The sequence below is a fragment of the Leptodactylus fuscus genome, chromosome 8, assembly GCF_031893055.1.
Source record: "Leptodactylus fuscus isolate aLepFus1 chromosome 8, aLepFus1.hap2, whole genome shotgun sequence".
NCBI classification, from domain to species: Eukaryota; Metazoa; Chordata; class Amphibia; order Anura; family Leptodactylidae; genus Leptodactylus; species Leptodactylus fuscus.
In genome coordinates, this window is record NC_134272.1 from 70,890,905 (window position 1) to 70,909,749 (window position 18,845).

The 18,845-nt window shown below is 44.1% G+C and overlaps 1 protein-coding gene across 1 annotated transcript; it reads right to left on the minus strand.

Moving 5' to 3' along the window:
* Positions 1–3,498: 3,498 nt before the first annotated feature.
* On the minus strand, positions 3,499–18,395 carry PDK1 (pyruvate dehydrogenase kinase 1). The gene is made up of 11 exons (XM_075284110.1): positions 18,067–18,395; positions 14,346–14,487; positions 13,474–13,545; positions 12,928–13,112; positions 11,708–11,803; positions 10,056–10,133; positions 9,007–9,083; positions 8,208–8,306; positions 7,023–7,133; positions 6,468–6,581; positions 3,499–4,814 (listed from the first exon to the last, which is right to left on the minus strand). Exons 1-11 carry the CDS (start codon positions 18,188–18,190, stop codon positions 4,674–4,676), a joined length of 1,239 nt encoding a protein of 412 aa, XP_075140211.1. The 5' UTR covers positions 18,191–18,395; the 3' UTR covers positions 3,499–4,673.
* Positions 18,396–18,845: the final 450 nt, after the last annotated feature.

Consider the following 18,845-nt stretch of genomic DNA (forward strand, 5'->3'; position numbering starts at 1 on the left):
TCCGAAAAGATTTAAGAGCGAAAACTTTAGGAGGAAGGGCAGGAGAAGAAATTATATATATATATATATATATATATATATATATATATATATATATATATATATATTTTACAGGGTTTCTTATAATTGCTTATGCTTTTGCTTTGTGCAAAGTTTGTTAAACTGTGTTTAACCCTAAAGGGGTTTTCCCATGTTTTTTGGGGGGGTTTTATAGTCTATCCTTATAAGATAAAATCATGGAAACCCCTTTCTAGTTTGAAAGGTCACTTACCTTTCAGCAAACCATAATGAGTACTCAGTGTGCAGTAAAGCTCCCTCTAGTGGCGGATGGATGTATACCATGAGTTGTCTTTTAATGCTGCAGGTTTGGAGCTTCGTATTAGCACTTCTTTATGGCATTTTGATCAAATTCTTAGAAAAAAAAAATAATCTAGAAGATTTTTGAATTTACAGAGATAAAAAAAAAGCCATTAATAGTGGATATTCACTTTAAAGCTGTAGTGTGTACAGAGCCTTACTGGTGGGGTTTTTTTCACCAAACTTCAAATGGGAAAATAAATAAAAATTAAAAAGTGCCTACATAAACCATATATGCTATAAAAAAAAAAAAAAAAAGCTCGAGAAACACTTTCCCACAATGGCAGTAAGACCCGTAATATTGGCCTTCTTTGTGATATACCGTAGGTCTCAGGAAGCGCCATTACCCTTGGAACGGCTCCTGTGTGAACAAAGCCAGACCACAAAATCAGCTGTGTGTCTTTTTACAGGTGTGAATATGGCCCAGTTTGATAACAAAAGGCTCATATCGTTAAAAAAGGCACAAAAAAATTTAAAATACAAGTGAAACAAGGCCTATCTATATTTACTGTCTAAAATAGTAAAGAAAGGACCAAACCCAGACAAAGAGCGACAATACTGAAAGAGATTACAATAAAATCCAACCTGCGGGAGAGTACAGCAATACAGTGATTGTTACAGAAGAAAAAAAACTCAAAAAGTTCTCCCCAGAGGTTAAAAAAAAAAAAAGCAAAAAACAGATTATTAAGGGGGTCACTTTAATGCATATTCCATTTTGAATCATTAAAAAAAAAGCAGCCCCTGAATATTCCCCTGCGCTGAATGATGGAAGGTACCATTTGTTAAGGGGGTAGTCCAGGACCAAGAAAAGTTGGATACTAATGAGGTATAGGTCATCAGTATCAGATGGGGTGAGGTCCAATACCCTGACCCCACACCATTCAACTGTTTGGTGGCCTGAACTGTATAGGGCTGAAACCAGATTTGCCCCTATTCAAGTGAACAGGGACAACGTTGCAGATCCTGGCACCGCCCCTGCACGTCCTGTCCATACACGGCAGCTACACTGCACACAGAGCTGGTTCCATCCCTAGACCTAGTATACAGCTTCAGGCAGGCAGAACAGATGATTGGAATATATAGGTCATCAGTATCCAACTTTCTAGGTCCTGGACAACCCCTTAAAATTAAATGAGTGCCCCCCAAACAATACGAGGGTGAAGCAAGCTTAAGAGGAGAGCAGCTCGGTCACATGGACTCACATCTGATCTACAATACTGCACCGTAGAGCCAGAGATTTGACTTAAAGGGGTTGTATCACCAACAAGACCCTTATCCACAGAGTAGGGGGATCAACCACTGGGACCGCCACTGATCATGAGGACAAGTTCCTAAGTCTCCATTAGAATGGGGTGATGGCTCCTCCACCAGTCCGCTCGACGGGATTGCTGAAGAGAGACGAGAACAGGGCTGGACTAGATGTGTTAGTCCCACATCCTCAATGGAGCACCATTCAGGCCACTATTGAGGCTGGCACCGTGAGACCCCGACCTCAAACTGACCCCAAACCTAACTACAGAATCAGTTTTGTCAGAAGTTTCACTCCCACAGTTTTAAATGATTTTGAGGGGGGGATAAAAAAATAAATAAATACAAACCAGGAGGGGCCTGATGTGTGTGAACTGAACCTATATTAGATGGCTGACATAACGACATACCAGTCACCGGTAGGAGGGATAATAAAGGAGCCCGACAGTCCGGCACCCAAAGGCACCAGCAGGACTTGGGGACATCTGATGGCACTAGTAGACAGACAGACGGATGGTCGGAGAACACTATGAAGCTATTGGAAGGCACTACAGAGTTGGGTTATCGGACAGATATATGTAACAGTCCATCGGCTCTTACAGAGAGTCCTGCTCTCCAAGTCTATACTATATCATGTATCCTACAGGTTAGTACTGTGTATAGTGATTTTAATACTATGACACCCCCACCCCTTAGGCCTTATGGCATACTTATATCAGGCCCCTTCCTCTATCTGGAGAATAGGATCTAGTGAACAGCGTTCACCAATTTATGACCTCCACATTCTCCATAGGCTTCCAGGTCTATGAATGGTATAAACTGTGGAAACCCGAATACCAACAGGGGACAAGCCCACAAAAGTCTGCACAGCTCTCGGTCCTGACTATTAAAAGTAAAGGGGGGAGTAAATGATATCTAAATGTCCTATTAGTGAACCCCTTCAGTAATAACATCGTATGTGAAAGGCAAAGATCTGACCCCTGATCTGATCTGAGTGTCGCTGCACGGAGCCTCGGTGGGATAAAGTGGGGTTCAGACCTCTGAGCTTAACGGGGTCATCCAAGTGGGATAGATCATAAATAAACAGATCGGTGAGGGTCTGAAACCTAGTACACCTTCTGATCAGCTGTGTGAAGTGGTCATGCAGTGTAACAAAGGCCCCGTCCCATTCACTTCTATGAGACTGGAATTACATTGACAACCACCATGAATCAGAAAATGAGTGATGTAAAGAAAGGAAGGGGAAAAAAAGGGTCTTGAGAGCTGTGGTCCCTTCACACAGCTGATCAGCAGGGGTACCAGGTGTCAGACCCTCACTAATCTTATGGATGACCAAGACTGAAAAATATCTACCTGAAAAATATTATATTAGGATAATCCTTCTATATAAAGTCTCTGGCCCTACAGTGTAGCAAGAAAAAAAAAACAAAAAAAAAAACAGAATCCAAACGGCGTCTCACCGCGCCCGGCACAAATGAAGCGTTTTGTTTCGTTCAATAATTCATCATCTTGATATTTCTGAAAATAAAATATATACAAAATAGCACAAAAATATCTATAGAATAAGAGAATCTTTCAGAGTCAAGATCAAGTCTAGAAAGAGATCCTCAGAGAGTCAGACTACACCGCAAGAGACAGGGAGGCCATGTGACCCCTAAAATTCTGCAGTGCAGCCCCTAAAAAGTATTGCTAAGGTTACGCTTAGCCTCACAGCACACCAGATACTGAAATACAGACTGAAAACATATATATAACAGGCAATACAGGATACGCCAAGTGCTTGGACGTGAGACGCTGGTATTCATGAAAGAGCATTGCGCCTAAAACAGTATAGATGTGTATATTATATATATATATATATATATATATATATATATATATATATACACTGTATACACATACACACCGGTAAAGCAGCCGCCTGCATCAGATAATAGACTGATCACAGGGTGTCCCGATGCTATTACCCCCAGAAATCAGCCGTGTAAGTGACCATGCAGCAAGTGCTCAAATCTGCTACAGCACCTCCAGAGGAGAAATGAAGCATTACAAGGTGCTAAGATGTAAAACAGTCTCTTACTGTACCTAGGATGAAGTGCAGGTAGCTAAAAGTCACTGTCCAAAACTTTAACTTGTCCATCACCTCATAGGATATCTACCAAACCAGAGTCTTCTCTAAGTTATGCTGCAAAGTATGATAAGGGGGTTGCACATTGACTTACAAAACAGCCCCCTCCACCAAAAAGTAGCAAAAAGACAGAGCTAATGAGAGCCAATGAGCATACAGCCTGGCAAGGACAAGCCATACCTCTTAAATGGTGTCGAGTGAGTAAGATAAAAACTCTGCAGGGGATATGGACTTGGTAGAATGAGGTTCTTTGTCTGGAGGACCATGTAACACATGATCAACCATTCATCTGAATGGGTGCCACTGAATGCCACATTTGTCCAGCAGAGGATGCTGTAGAAGAAATGTACTGCTGCTCAATAACAGGGATCGCCAGGGGCTTCAGCTGCTAAAGGGGGCTTTCAGGCCCCAAATTTAATTTTCATACTAATGACCTATGCAGGGTGCAGGGTACAGTTGTCAGACCCTGAATTATTACACATTGGTGACCTCTCCTACGGAGAGGTCATCACTACGAAAATTCGATTTGGGGCCTTTAAACCTGATTCATATTTAAAGGAATGGAGTAACCCCTTTAATTGGCAATAGAGGAAGAGATATTAGGAGAAATGCTCTTTACCATCATAGTCTGGCGCTGGATTACTATCCCCAACCTACACATTATAGATAAGCTTAGGAGACATGAGAATATCTGTATATACAGTTTACCAAGCGAGAATCATCTATGTGAAATGGATTTCCTCCAGCGGATCAGCCTGACACACTTCGCAGAGAAGTCACCTAGGACTGGCCACAGGAGGCAAGGGGTTAAGCTTGTACACTACATTTCACCACAGTGTGCACGGTTGGTAACCACTGAGTAATATATAAAAGGTGCAAACCGAACAATGAAACTGTAAATGACAAGCCGGGTCCAAGAGGTGCTGCAGCCGACGGCCGCTCAGCTGCTGCGGAATGTGGTCATGTCTTTGGGTTCGCTGCTTGGCACGCACCAGTCGTCGGCCTCGTGGTTGGTTTTATAATGTTTCCAGGCAGACTTATTATACACCGGGAGCCTCTCCACTGACTCTGTAGATAAAGCCTGGATATAGAGGAGAATAATACTGGATGTTATATACACCGGCAGACAGAAAGGAGAGTAACAGCAAAGTCACACAGCTTTAGAGTCAGACACAAATCAGAACCTGCTGGTACCCCAAGGGGCAGCAGATCATGGGCCAGCCATGTTGTATTTGTTCCTGTGGTGGGGAGTGTGTACACATACAGCTCGGTTATAGTGTAATTGTCGTTTCACAATAAGCCATTACGTGTGTGCATATAACGGTGAGCTGGTAGGTGGTGACTATAAAGTGCATACAGTAAGTAGAGGAGAATCTGTTCCAGGATCATGCAGAATATACAGTATATAGACTGACCAGTATGGATGTGAATAGTGCTTTGGATGTGATAGAAAACTTATACTCAAGAGTCTTTCTTCTCTCATCTCATTCCGGCCCCCTCCCCTCTCCGTAGAGTTCTATAGAGATTAGTAATCTGAATCCTGTGACCTGCAGTCCATCTCAAGACTGATAAAGCAGGGATTTTTAGAGTGAAAGATATAAGAGCAGAAAGAGGGGCACTTCTAGATGATAAGATATATTATAATTAGGGCTGAGCGATCGGGATTGGAAAAGATCGGATCCCGATCTTTTTTGGCGGGATCATTGTCTCACGTTAGTTCCCACAATGCTTGGCTACTGGCCAATCATTGTGGGAAAAGCTAACAACATTATTTGCTTTTCCCACAATGCTTGGCCAGTAGCCAAGTATTGTGGGAACTAACATGAGACCTCGATCCCGCCAAAAAAGATCGGGATCGGAATCCGATCTTTTCCAATCCCGATGGCTCAACCCCAACTATAATGTTTCTTAGAAGATTCTGCACAGTTTATTCAAACAAGAGTCCCTTTTTAACTCCGTAGATGTCATGGTCAACTACGACGGCAGCATCTACCGTGTTTCCCTGAAAAGGAGACAGTGTCTTATATTAAATTCCCGTCCAAAATATAGGACCTGTCTTATTTTCGAGGGACGTTTTATGACAACTGGCAGTCATGCCAGCACTTCCTTAGCGGAGCGCTGGCATGACTGCTGGTTGTAGGTAGTGTAGGGGAGGGGGGAGGTATCCTACTTACCTTTCCCATCTTCGTAGCAGCGCTTGTGCTGCTGTTTGTCCTGGCAGCGGTGGGCGGGGCTTAGCGAGGCTTCTGGCGGTTGCACCGGAGAGCGTCACTTCACTGCCTCTGCTATATGCCGGCTGCTGCCTCTGGGATGAGCTGGGAGAGCCAACTGGCCGCAGCGTATGCACAGTGGGCATCTCCCAGCTCATCCGCAGCAGGGACAGTGGATACAACAGCAGAGGCAGCAGCAATGATTTTTGGGCATGCCTTACTTTCGGGGGGTGTCCTACTTTTGGGGAAACACGGTAAGTAGTTGGACCCAGGAAGGGGCAGTTCACCAATGTGATCACAGGGTGCTAATGGGTTTCAATAGCAGCCTGAGGTCTAACATAGAACTCTGGGTCTGCCCGAAGGAATGGTGTAATACTCTGCCCGTCCCAAATGGTGAAAATGCTTTAGAATGCAAAAGCAGTATTAAACAAATAATTATATTATTTTAATTTTAATTCATTAAATCACCTGCAAAAAGCAAAACTACAGAATAACTCCGGAGCATTGACATCTTGCCACCATACCTTGATATATATTACAGCATCAGTTCCATATCCTTCTAAAGAATACAACTTCAGATCTCCTTGAAAGTATCGGGCGTACAGTCTGGATATTGGCAAGCCATAGCCGAACCCGGCCTGTTTATCAAGTAGAGAGTGCAAGAATTACAAGGCTGTACTTTATCTACTGGTATATACACAGGTATGCTTGTGAATACATGCAGTATCTGCTGCAGTTACAAGAACCAGGTTTTTGTTAACCCCTTATGATGCCATCACACATAGCAGATTTCGTTGCACTGACCTGAGTTTCTGCAACAAAATCTGTGAAGGTTCCCTTAGGGTTCAGAAATGTTGGGTGAAGTCGCCATGCGTAAATCGGCCAGGAATTAACAGACTTGTGCTGCAGGTTCAAAACCCGCAGCATGGACATTACTGCAGCAACCTTTGCAAAGTATCCTTGACCTTTATGCAGTGACTTGCACGGTGGGGTTTATTATTGCAACAGATTACACCCATGGGTTTCCACACCATTGTGAATATGGTCTTACCCGACCAGTTGTGAAGTCCTGCACTTACTAGTGGTGTGGCACGAGACGTCTCCATTCTAGGAAGAGGTGCAGTAGAATACATGTAGTTAAACAGTCTATCAATCTTCCTGAGGGGCACCCCACCCCCACGGTCACTGAGCTGTAACAGAACACAGAACATTAGTTATTCTGAGAATTACAATATGTGGTCATTCCCTTAGATCTGACATCACTGGGATTTAACAAGGGCTCTACAAGTTTCAGGAAACATACTTGTACACTGTAAAAGTTATTACTCATATACTCAGGGTTTTCCCACTCTCTGCTTGCAGTCAATGAATGAAAATCTTCATTGTTTAGTTTCTGAAGATAAAAATCTGTTTAGGTCGGGTGAGTCTGAATCTTCTCTGATCTATCACATGACTTGAATAGAGATGAGCGAACACTATTCGAAACAGCCGTTTTGAATAGCACGCTCCCATAGAAATGAATGGGCGCAGCCGGCACGCGGGGGGTTAAGCGGCCGACTGCCGGCAATTTCTGCGTGCCAGCCGCTTCCATTCATTTCTATGTGAGCGTGCTATTCGAAACAGCTGTTTGGCATAGTGTTTGCGCATCTCTAGACTTGAACAGATATTCATCTTCTGGAAGCGAATAATAATATTCCAATTCAATGTGTGCAAGCAGAGGAAATCATGAGGAATTAACGCACAAACTAGTCATCAAAATTTAATTAATTTCTTTATGCATTAAATATGTTCTATGTGCTGAAACTGAAGTATCCCTTTAAGGATAAGAGCCTGCAGGAAGGTATGGGAAGCGTCTATCTTCTGTGTCACAAGGGCTCTTCTGGTTCCAAGGCAAGGTCTTAAAATGCAGCTCACCTAGCCTCAGGCCCAAGTTACAGTGGGCATGTCTCACACAGTGAAAATATTCAGACATAAGATCATAGGCTAAGGCCTTATGAAAACAGCGTCCATTTTTCTGCATTATTAATTATTATTATTACCATTTTGCAGTAATTTTGCTCCAACAAAGTTCCTGGTCCAGACACAAAATGTGTTGTCAAGACTGAGTCAGACTAAACTATCCAATCGGTGAAAACCAATGAGAACGTGACCGATCAGAGACTGCCCTAAGCCAGCGTATTACATCTGTCACCGAGACGTAAATTCATATTGAATGCAATGGCTTTAATGTCTCTGTAAAACTATACAGCATTGATACAACTTACCTTGACGGTGAGGTCTTCGCTGCCCAGGGCTACTCTCACCTTGATGGGAGGATAGACGGCTTTATCTGCGTGGAACTCCAAGGTAGCGCGCATAGCATTCTAAGCAGAAAAAAAAGCAACAACTGAGAAGTCACCTATACAATTATATAGGGATGGATATTTACTAGCCATAAAGAACGCTTTATGTTAGGTTGGAACTACATGTATCTAGTCTTTAGCTGTGCCTGGTATTGCAACTCAACTCCATTAACTTAAAGTAGACTGAACTGCAGGCAACCACGTGACAGATGCATGGATCAGCTGATCAGGGGGTATCAGACCCCTGACAAAAGCCTGAAGATACTGGTGACAATTCCTGTTCAGACTATTGGGTTATCATTGATATTGTGTGAAGATTAAAATGACCAAATATAACAGTACCCACACCCTTCCTGGTTAGACCAATGGCAGGTATACAAGTCTACAGTCTGGGGGGCATTATATAAAGTGTATAAGGGTTCGGGTTTTTATTAGAGATGAGCGAACACTGTTCGGATCAGCCGATCCGAACAGCACGCACCCATAGAAATGAATGAAAGCACCTGTGACGTACACTTTGCCGGCGGCCGGCGTCACAGGTGCTTCCATTCATTTCTATGGGAGCGTGCTGTTCGGATCGGCTGATCCGAACAGTGTTCGCTCATCTCTAGTTTTTATGTGTTGTGACCCCTGCACTATTATAAGGATGAATATTTGTATCACAGGAATAAACAGTCATACATGTCCCTGGTCATTGGGATGTTGAGAATAGGTCACACACCTTGAAAAGCTCAAACACCATATGGTACAGATGCGAGGGGACGTACACCACCTGGATCGGCTGTCCTGGATTCTGTGCTGCGATGGAAATGGACAGAGATTAACATCTAGAATTTGGAGTCATGGTTTGCTTTTCCCCACTTTATTTTAATACACTGTATTTGTAAATTAGCAGCAAATGACCTGCAAATCTGGACACAGACAAGTAGCTCATCTTAGATAACCAATTTAGTTAAAAAGCTCCTCTGACAATTATTTGACCACAAGGTGTCCCGTACTGAGAAACACAGTGATCAGCTGTAGGCGGGGGTTGGGGGGTGTTTAGATTCACCACAAGGGACGTGAAGCATTACACAGTACTCAATGAAACCAATGGGCTGTTTGAGTAATGACCAGACATATATGACCCTATAATGAGAAGCTTTTTATAGTCGCCTCTTGCTAAGAAGTGAAATATTACAGAACTATAAAGGGAGTCCCTAAAATATGGGACTACTGGGACAAAAAAAAAATTGCACCAATAACCCTACAAAAGTATTTATAAGAAAAGGGCTACAGCCACCCACTTTACTATTAACCTCTATTCAGAGGCTGAAACCATTGAACAGGGAGGAGGGAAGGAACGCAGAGTATTTTGTTAAAGAAATGTACATAAGTGAATTAAAGGGGACCTGCTAGGAGGTTTCTGGATACTAATGCTCCAGCATGTCTTAATGCACCAATATTATAGGTCCCAAACTGCTTATGTCAAGTATGTCTTCCCTAGAGGGTATTCTATATAGTTAGGGAGAGGAACCCAATATCCCCCTGGGGCACGCAGTTCTTTAAGCTGGGGTCCGTATACCTCACTTCAGGGCACATGTGCTCCACATAGGGTGCAAGTGCAATGAAACTAAGGCATACAGAGTCCAGGCTCAAAGAGCTGTGCACACGCCAGGAACACAGCGGACTCATCTGTCAGTAAAAATCAAATGGTGATTAAGTGTCCCAAAGCTTGCTGACAGGTTCCTTTTAAGTCAGAGGGACGATCTGTACAAGCAGGATACGCACCATTAAATTCTGCAAGTTCCAGTTCAGGGGAGCTCATATAATACAGGTCACACAGCTGTTTGGCATTCTCGTACCCATCTAGAAGACAAAAAACACATCAGTGAGAAGGCTGGCATGTGTACTATAACATATACAAGTGAGTATACATGAGCGGACGCACAGGGATGATAGCCAGGTTTTATATCCATCATTTACAGCTGAACGATTTTGCAAGAAAACAGAATTTCTCATTACAAAACTGTGGCAAAATAGCGACTTATTGTATTACAAGTCCCTGGACAAAAACCATACAAAGAAGATGGTCAATGAACATGGTCGTCTGTAGGAACTGAATCACACAGCAGAGGGTTTGGAGAGGGGTTTGCTGTAATTCATTTCCAAGCTTGGCAGTGGCTCCTGCTGGAAAATGTCAGTGACCGGGATTTTCTCAGTACAGTAACCTGAGGTGACCCCTGAAAGGAAATCACTGCACAGCCACTACTTCAATGGGACTCCATATTAAAAATTCATTCCTAGCAAAAGTAAAAAAAATACCTTAAATCTAAACATCACATGTAAAAGTTCTAGATCCTTTTTAACCCAGATATAAGGAGGACTTGTCTGAGAGGTTAAGAAATGCAGCAGACGGTCGGAAATGTTTTGTAACAAATCTTATTAGAGAAATCTATTTATTTTGTGCCATGACGGCTCTTTTCCTGTCGCCCCTCCTTCCTAAACTTTTTACTAGATTCTGAATCCCCTGCTATAAACGATCTTAAAGAGGACCTTTCATGGTCCGGGGCACAGGCAGTTCTATATACTGTTGGAAAGCCGACAGTGCGCTGAGTTCAGCGCACTGTCGGCTTTCCCGATCTGTGCCCTGGGTGAAGAGCTATCGGTCCCGGTACCGTAGCTCTTCACAGTCAGAAGGGCGTTTCTGACAGTCTGTCAGGAACGTCATTCTGTACAAGCAGCGCCAATAGTGTTGTGCTCTGAGAGTGGGGAGGAACGTCCCCTCCCCTCCTGATAATACTCGTCTATGGACGAGCACTGTGAGCAGAGGGAGGGGACGTTCCTCCCCGCTCACACTGTACTGTGCAATAGGCGCTGCAGGGGAAAAGATTGTCAGGAACGCCCTTCTGACTGTAAAGAGCTACGGTCCCGGGACCGATAGCTCTTCACACGGGGCACAGATCGTGAAAGCCAACAGTGCACTGAATTCAGCACACTGTCGGCTTTCCAGCAGTATATAGAACTGCATGTGCCCCGGACCATGAAAGGTCCTCTTTCAGATCTACTACAACTCACAAGGTGAACACGATTTTTCATTTTTTTTCTCACATTTGCCACAGTCAGTTCCGTTTCTTAAGACTCCCAGACAACCCCTTTAAAATGTGCTTTTAATTTTTTTACTAACAGCATGGGAACTCCTGGAAACAAACAAAAATGTTAAGGCAATGGCTAATAATTGACTTATTCCATTTACCGGCCAAATCAGTGTACAAACTCTTTCTACTAAAAATGAAAGATTAAACTAGAGACAAGAGAGTACAATCCAATAAGACATACAGATGTGTCCTGCCTTCAAACACTGGGTTTCTTAACCGAATCAAAGGCAAGGAGAATGTGGATACACCTGCATGTCCCATGTCATAAAGCCGAGGAGAACTTACCTCTCACAACATCAACCACGTCACACATGGGGTCTATGCTGCCGATGTGTTTTGGATGAGCTGGGTTCACTTTCACTTTTCCACCAAAAAGCAGAGCTACAATGTAAAGATAGCGATTTATAGGGACAAGTAGTAAACCACTTAATAAGGCTGTATTCACATTACTGATCTTCGTGGGCATGTGATCTATGAATAATAGAGCATACTGTACTTTTTAACGGATCAGAAACCCAGCTCTGTTTTCACGGAACTGACTTTCCCATTCAATAGGTCTGGTATAATATACACTTTACAGTATAACCAACTACACCAGCAGGTTAAGTCTAGGGGCAGTTTCCACTCTTCTCAGGACATGCAATTCAGCAAGAAAATCTGGTTCGGTGTGTCCCAGGGTATTTATGCCACAGGATTTAACAGAGCTTTAGCTCACTTTAACACTTTAATTACATTGGGAAGAACAGGACTCTTACTCCTCCAGTGGGCAAATGATGCCACACCTTATGAGTCAGGGAAGAAGGCATCTACAGACGGCGGGCACCCGTGTACATGCACAAACACGATTGGAAGAGCTGGAAGTGATATACAAGAAGTAAGCAAGAGAAGAGTAAATAAGAAGGAGTAATGCTCTTTTTCCTTTACTCTTACTTGAGGAGGGGGCTACTTCTCACCAGGATTAAACAATTGACAGCATATGCCAAGAATAGCCCTGAATATCAGAACAGCGGGATCAGACTCTTAGCACCCCCGCCAATTAGCTGTGGCTTCTTGGTTTACATCAGTCTATCTACCTGTATGTCACTTACTTGGCTCATACTGTTCACTTAAACGGGACAAAGCTGCAATACCCTGCACCGCCACTAGTTGAGGTCAATGTCACCTAGCCTTTAAACAAGTGACTGCAGAAAGTCAGATCCCCACTGATTCCATCGATAGGCCATCGATATTCTGATGCCGGCATGTGCATGCAGTTGTACTCACACCCACTCTTTCAACTCAAAACTGCATTCACTAGTGCACACAGCTATACTGACAGCCTAAGGGTATGTTCATACAGAGTGTTTTCCGCACCTTCCACATTCCAGTGAAATGAATGGGAGGCAGAAAGAGAGAAGATCCTGTTTATTGCCGTGGTGCTTGGAGAACAGGAATGGCTTGGCTGTTGTGGGGGTTATACCATAGGTGCAGGACTAGTCGGCGGTGGCTGCGGGCCTCGTACTTACTGTGCTGATTGAGAAGCATCCTTATTGATATGCGGCTCATGTAGAAGCGATCTAAGAAATACTGCACATTTTGAGAAGTTACTGGATCAGCTCCAAAGCTGTCTTTATACTCCACAACACCCTGCGCCATGGTGGGGATGACGTCATTGTGACGGTTTCGGATTGTTATTACTGTATCTGTGAAACTTAGGAGAAAAAAAAAAATAAGTAAGTGAGTCGCATATAACATTTACCTCTCACCAGTGATGTCATAACAATCTATATCAATGACATATATGATGCAAACAAGAATATGGGAAGGACAAATTTCTAAATCTCTGCTGCTGGGATATTACAGTCTATAGCAGGGGTAGGGAACTTCGGCTCTCCAGATGCTGTGAAACTACAATTCCCAGCATGCTCCAAGAACAGCAATGCAAGTATGCATGGTCGGAGTTGTAGTTTTGCAACAGCTGGAGAGCTTGTTGGAAGCAAATTATTCCACAATAATCCATAGACATCAATGTATTAAATGATGATGATAGCAGCAGAGTGCAGCGGACTTACTGTCTGACTGTGTCAGGATCATCTGTATTTCTGTCTTTAAAGTCAACTATCTCCTGGAAGCTCTGGACATACCTGCAGAGAAACAAACATGTCTGATGAATGCTCAGTGCCAAGTGTAATACCTTAAGAAACCATATAGGAACGGAGAAACCTGCAAAATATGGAAACCAAATATAGCTGACTACGCCTCAACCCCTTTAGGAAGCCTCTAATGCTTTCTAGGGACACATGATGATGGGTATTGTCTCCAGGACAAAGCTCCAGGTTACCAGGATAATCTCATGTATACATGTGACACTGGTTGTGAAAGCTGCAGACTAGTGGTAGTATCACAAATGACACTGTGGGCTTGCAGGTTGTGTCAGTCACATGGGAGCAGCTCTGGTATCTGCCATATTATACCGTAGCTCACAACAGGCTGCACAGAAGGACATATGGTGCAATTCTTAATGGCTGAACCTTAAAGTATACATTGAATAAGACACATATATATATGGCAGTGGAGAGTAACAGGAAATATGGAACAAAAATTCCCGATCCCGATGCAATATAAGTATTAGGGCTCCCGATCATCATAGTATATTCTTGGTAGAGAGGCCTTTAGGGCCCCCGCCTACACTACAGCCATCAGCTCTGTTCAGGGTCCTGATTCTCATCCTTCTTCATTGCTAATCTGCAACTCCAAAGGACGCATGGCGGAAGCCTTACAAGAAGTGCTGAAGTCTTACACTTTCTCCTGAGACCATTCCCCAGAGCCAAGTGTTAAGATTTTCTAGACCATCCAGCTAAATATTCGAGGATCTTCACAAGGCCCAATTATAAAGACCAGAGAGATGTTTAGGAGACCTGCTGTCCCTCAGGGGTCCTCTTACCAGCTCTGCACCAGTTTGATGGAAGGCATCTTCAGGAGGTTGTCAGGAAGCAAACTGATCTCTTTCATTATATTGGCTAACCGCACGGGCAGTTCTTGCCGGAGGAATATAAATGACGTTTTTTCACAGGCGTTTACCGATCCTGCAGAGAAAAAAAAAAAATTATAACATAAAATCAGACATGACCAACAACACACTTTGCGGACACACGAGTTCAGGGTTTATTACCCAGTGCTCAGGTCATGTATTCTGCATGGGGAGACATATAAAGGGGTGTCCTCTGGGAGGTATAACTATGTCCTCTAGGCACATTATACAGAGGGGGCAGTCAGGTTCTAGAGGAGAGAAGTCACCAAGATGTTTAGCAGCAGCTTCTCCCCTTTCCCTACTGAGAGTACGTGCACACGTTGGGTGAGTTTGCTGTTGGCTTCCTACACTATGTCCAGTCTTACTACTAGAACTCTACATGTCACCCTGCAGTAATAGGAAGGAGCATTCAATGTGTCAGCGAACCGCACCCAGTTCTTTTCCCCTTTATACCAATGACTACTGGCTGCAGCTCTATACACAATGAGAAAGGCTGCAGCTCAAGGAAAACTGGGAGAACAGGCTGCACAGAAGAGCACACAATTTTCCACAACAAGGTCAAGTGACTTTTTGGCTTTGGGAATATTACTGGCAAGACTCCCCCCTCACCTGTGGGTTCACATGCATGTTTAATGGTAATAGGGAAACCTTTAAAGGTCGTCTAGCACCTCCCCCTCCCCCCTCCATAAAGTCTATTCTACTGTCACCAGCATGTTACAGGGCACATTACAGGGATAGATAACAGACCTCTCTTAGGCATGTCACTTTAGTAGGTTTGGAGAAAACAACTTTTAGTCTTATGCAAATGAAGCATGTGGTGCAGTGGGGGCGGGCCTTCAGCTACCGGGAGCACTTCTCTTACCACTCAGACCTGTGCTATCTCCGGGCCTGCGCCAGCCTATGTGGTGCTATTACACCCTATTTAAGAAGCAAGAGCAGTGTTTAGGTGCTGAAGGCCCGCCTCCAGTGCACCTGCTGCTTCATTTACATAAGACTGCAAAGTTATATTACTTCAAGTCTATAGAAGTGATAGATATATCAGAGGTGTAATGTTTATCACTAATGTGCACTGTAACATGGTGGTAGACCACAGAATCCAGAGCGAGATCGAGCAAGACGCTTCTCTTTCCAGCGTGCTGAAAAACAGAACAGTCCATCACTGCCTCCTATTAGTAACGGAGCAGTTTTTAAAGAGGCAGTAGACTGCCCAAAATTCTTCTCTAAATTGTGACGTGTGAACCTAAAGACTGAACATAGCAAAATGCAATTGAATGCAAAAAAATGTGTAGGATAAAATTTCTGCGAAGGCCTGATATGCTGCGTTTCTGCACTGTATGAACTGAGCCTAAAGAGAGATGCTGGAGTCTGAAACTCTGAATTATACAGCACAGGCCTGGAACAAACCCCATCAGCTTATCACACTGCAATGTAAAGGCAGAACCTTATAGCTACAGGTGTGGACTACTAGTAGCCAGAACAGCACAAACACGGCGTTTGATGCCAAACTTCCAGCTGTAACGTTCTTCCCTTGCTGCACATTAGAGGACAACGTCTCTTTCACTTTGTTTTCCTTAGTGTGTTTGCATCCGATGTATTTGCACAGTTACTCAACTTTTGACATAACTGGAGGATTTCCAAGCCCAATCTGAATGATCCTCTATTATAAACAGCCCGTCTTCCAGCGCCCATTGCAAACAAACCAGACACACGGAAACTCTCCGCTTCTTGCCCTTGAGGCGTAGGATGAAGGTAATACATTGCTGGCTATTTATAAGGCCGTGACCTAGCCAACATTCATATGCCGCTTTATTCTGAAGGACACAGAAGTTGTGCAGACGCCTTACAGGACACGTACAGAATATTGGGGGATCACATTACAGCTCAGGGTGTTACTACAGCAATGATTCAGCACAACATTACAGGGGGTCAGACAGCAGGGCTAAGTTACAGAGTCACTCCTATTCTTAAAGAGGTATTCCGGTCACCAGTTACCACCTACAAACGGTATTCCAACCAATCAGGAGAATGATTGCACCCCAGTTTGGAATAGTGGTCGAAAATGCACACCCCTGTTGTACGTACACTATCTAGGGTGCTCTCATTTCTTACCACTGCTCCATTCAAACTGGGGTGCAAACACTCCTGTACTTCGGTCTTAGAGATTGGTCCCCTACTCAGCAAGTTATTCCCTATACTGTAGATAAAGGGATTTTTTGTGGCCAGAATATCCCTTTAAAGAAGGTTTAACCAACTTCTATAGCTCTGATATGTCCTCACTTTATGATGAGTGGGAGTGCCATCTTTGTATTCGCAACCTCTGGGGACCCCACCAATCCAGAGCATGCTGATTTAGGGATCTAGCCGTGACCTCTTCACTGTTTACATCACACGCCATCTTTTGTATAGCGGTCGTGCAGTGTAATTACAATCCCGTTCCATAGTGAGAGAGACAAAGTGTAAATACATTGCACAGAATTATGAAACAGAAAGCATGTGATGTCAACAGTGAGGAGGTCACGGCATTTGTGTGTTTACCACGGCCCCTTCAGACAGCTGATCAGTGGGGGTCAAACACCTCTGGACCACTACTGATCTCTCACTGATTGGCACATCAGAATGGCAGGAGTCACCCCATGCTGCCCCCTATCTTTATACAATAATATTTACAGAACCCAGGAAACACATTAGTCGTGGACGGATTGCTAGGATCCAAGAAAGAAGGCTCAGTGGTCTCTAGATATGTCAGAAGATGTCAGACTACCACTGATCACTCGTTCCCCGACACTTGTTACTTCTCCTGATGTGAAGCATTGAACTGTCAATTCATTCATACATTTCCAGGAAGAATAACAGAGGAGCAGCACAACACAGAGTTCTGAGTAATGGAGGATATATGTATTTACCAAGACAGGCAGGTCAGGAGTAATAGCAGTGACAGTAGAGATACAACAGGCTCCATATCAGATGTCAACAGGCAAGTGACAAGTACAAGCATCAGAAAAGAAATTGTCACTTTGTATAACCAATCCATAGGCCAGGTGACCGGTGTCTGATCAGTAGGGGGGCTGACCACTCCGAGCACACAGGTCGTCTGTCCATGTGAATGGAGTGATGGTTGGGGACGTCCATTTATCTTTATGGGACTGAACACAGCAACCTCTAGCACTCCCCTAAAATTCATTGAGGCGGTGGCGTGCATGGGGCAACTGTCGCTTTCTCCAAATAGGGGGCTCAGGACCCCCATTCTCATGATCAGCGGGGTTCTCAGATACCCACAACTGTTCATCTGATCCATAGTTGTCCCCCAGCAGGTCATGTACAAGGTCACTCCTATTACCTGTACTCTATATGAACTAACAGCACCTTTACGTGTGACTGAGCTGTCCCTCTGTTATTCCTCCTGGAAATGAATATATGACTAGACATCCTCTTATCAATGGCGTATGTCCCTGCAGACTCTGATCGGGTCCTATGTATGCCAGGCAGCAGGGACACACCTTATACAGCAGAATATCCCATAATACTGCCCCCTATGGACCAGATGAAGGTACTGCAGAGCTGTCATTCCTGCCTGACATTCCCTTTCACCAGAAGGGCAATGAATGAACGATCTGCAGGTTGTCACAGAACTCACCAAAATCCAAGAACTGCTTCATGGAGAGGGGGGAAGGGGAGAACTTGGAGTAGTAGTCCACCAGGGTGGGGGTGCTGCTGCTGGTGAGGGGGGCACTTCTCATCAGGGCCCGGAGGAGCCGCATTTTGACAGGTGATGACGGACCCCGTAAGATCACCTTTAGAGGGCGCTGTTACACGGAATGTCACGGTCACACCCCCTTTGCGGTCACATCAATGAACCCCGCCGTTCCCCATGCACTGCATACACCGGCTGGGTCTCATTCAACCCCGGAGCCCCCGCCGTGTCCTCTCCGCTTCAAGGATGTAGATTCTCCTTTCACACGCGTTTTTCCCACCCCAACCAATCACATAGCACAGAACACAGCCGGAGGCGTGGCCTCTGGAATAAACAACCGGCGCCATCTTTGTCCGCTAAACCAATCGCAACATTCAAAACATGCCACATGAGACAGCAAACGACCAATCAAAATCCTTCATAAGGTACCGCCTACTGACAAAAAACAACCAATAGAACGTGAGGAGAGGTGAAGTTGACCAATCAGCGAGGAGTATCGTGTGAGAGCGTCACTAATTAATACGTTCTAGGGAAATACAGAGAAGACTAGATGTAGTGGGAAAGATCTGGAGCGCCCTCTGCTGTAAGGCGGTGGGAAATGCTGGGAACTCAACACAAAATGCAATAAATTATCTATGTGAAATAATATTTATGTGAAATAACATTTGTATTTAGTTTTTAGTTACTTTTTATGACATATGAAACTAAATGATTATATTGAA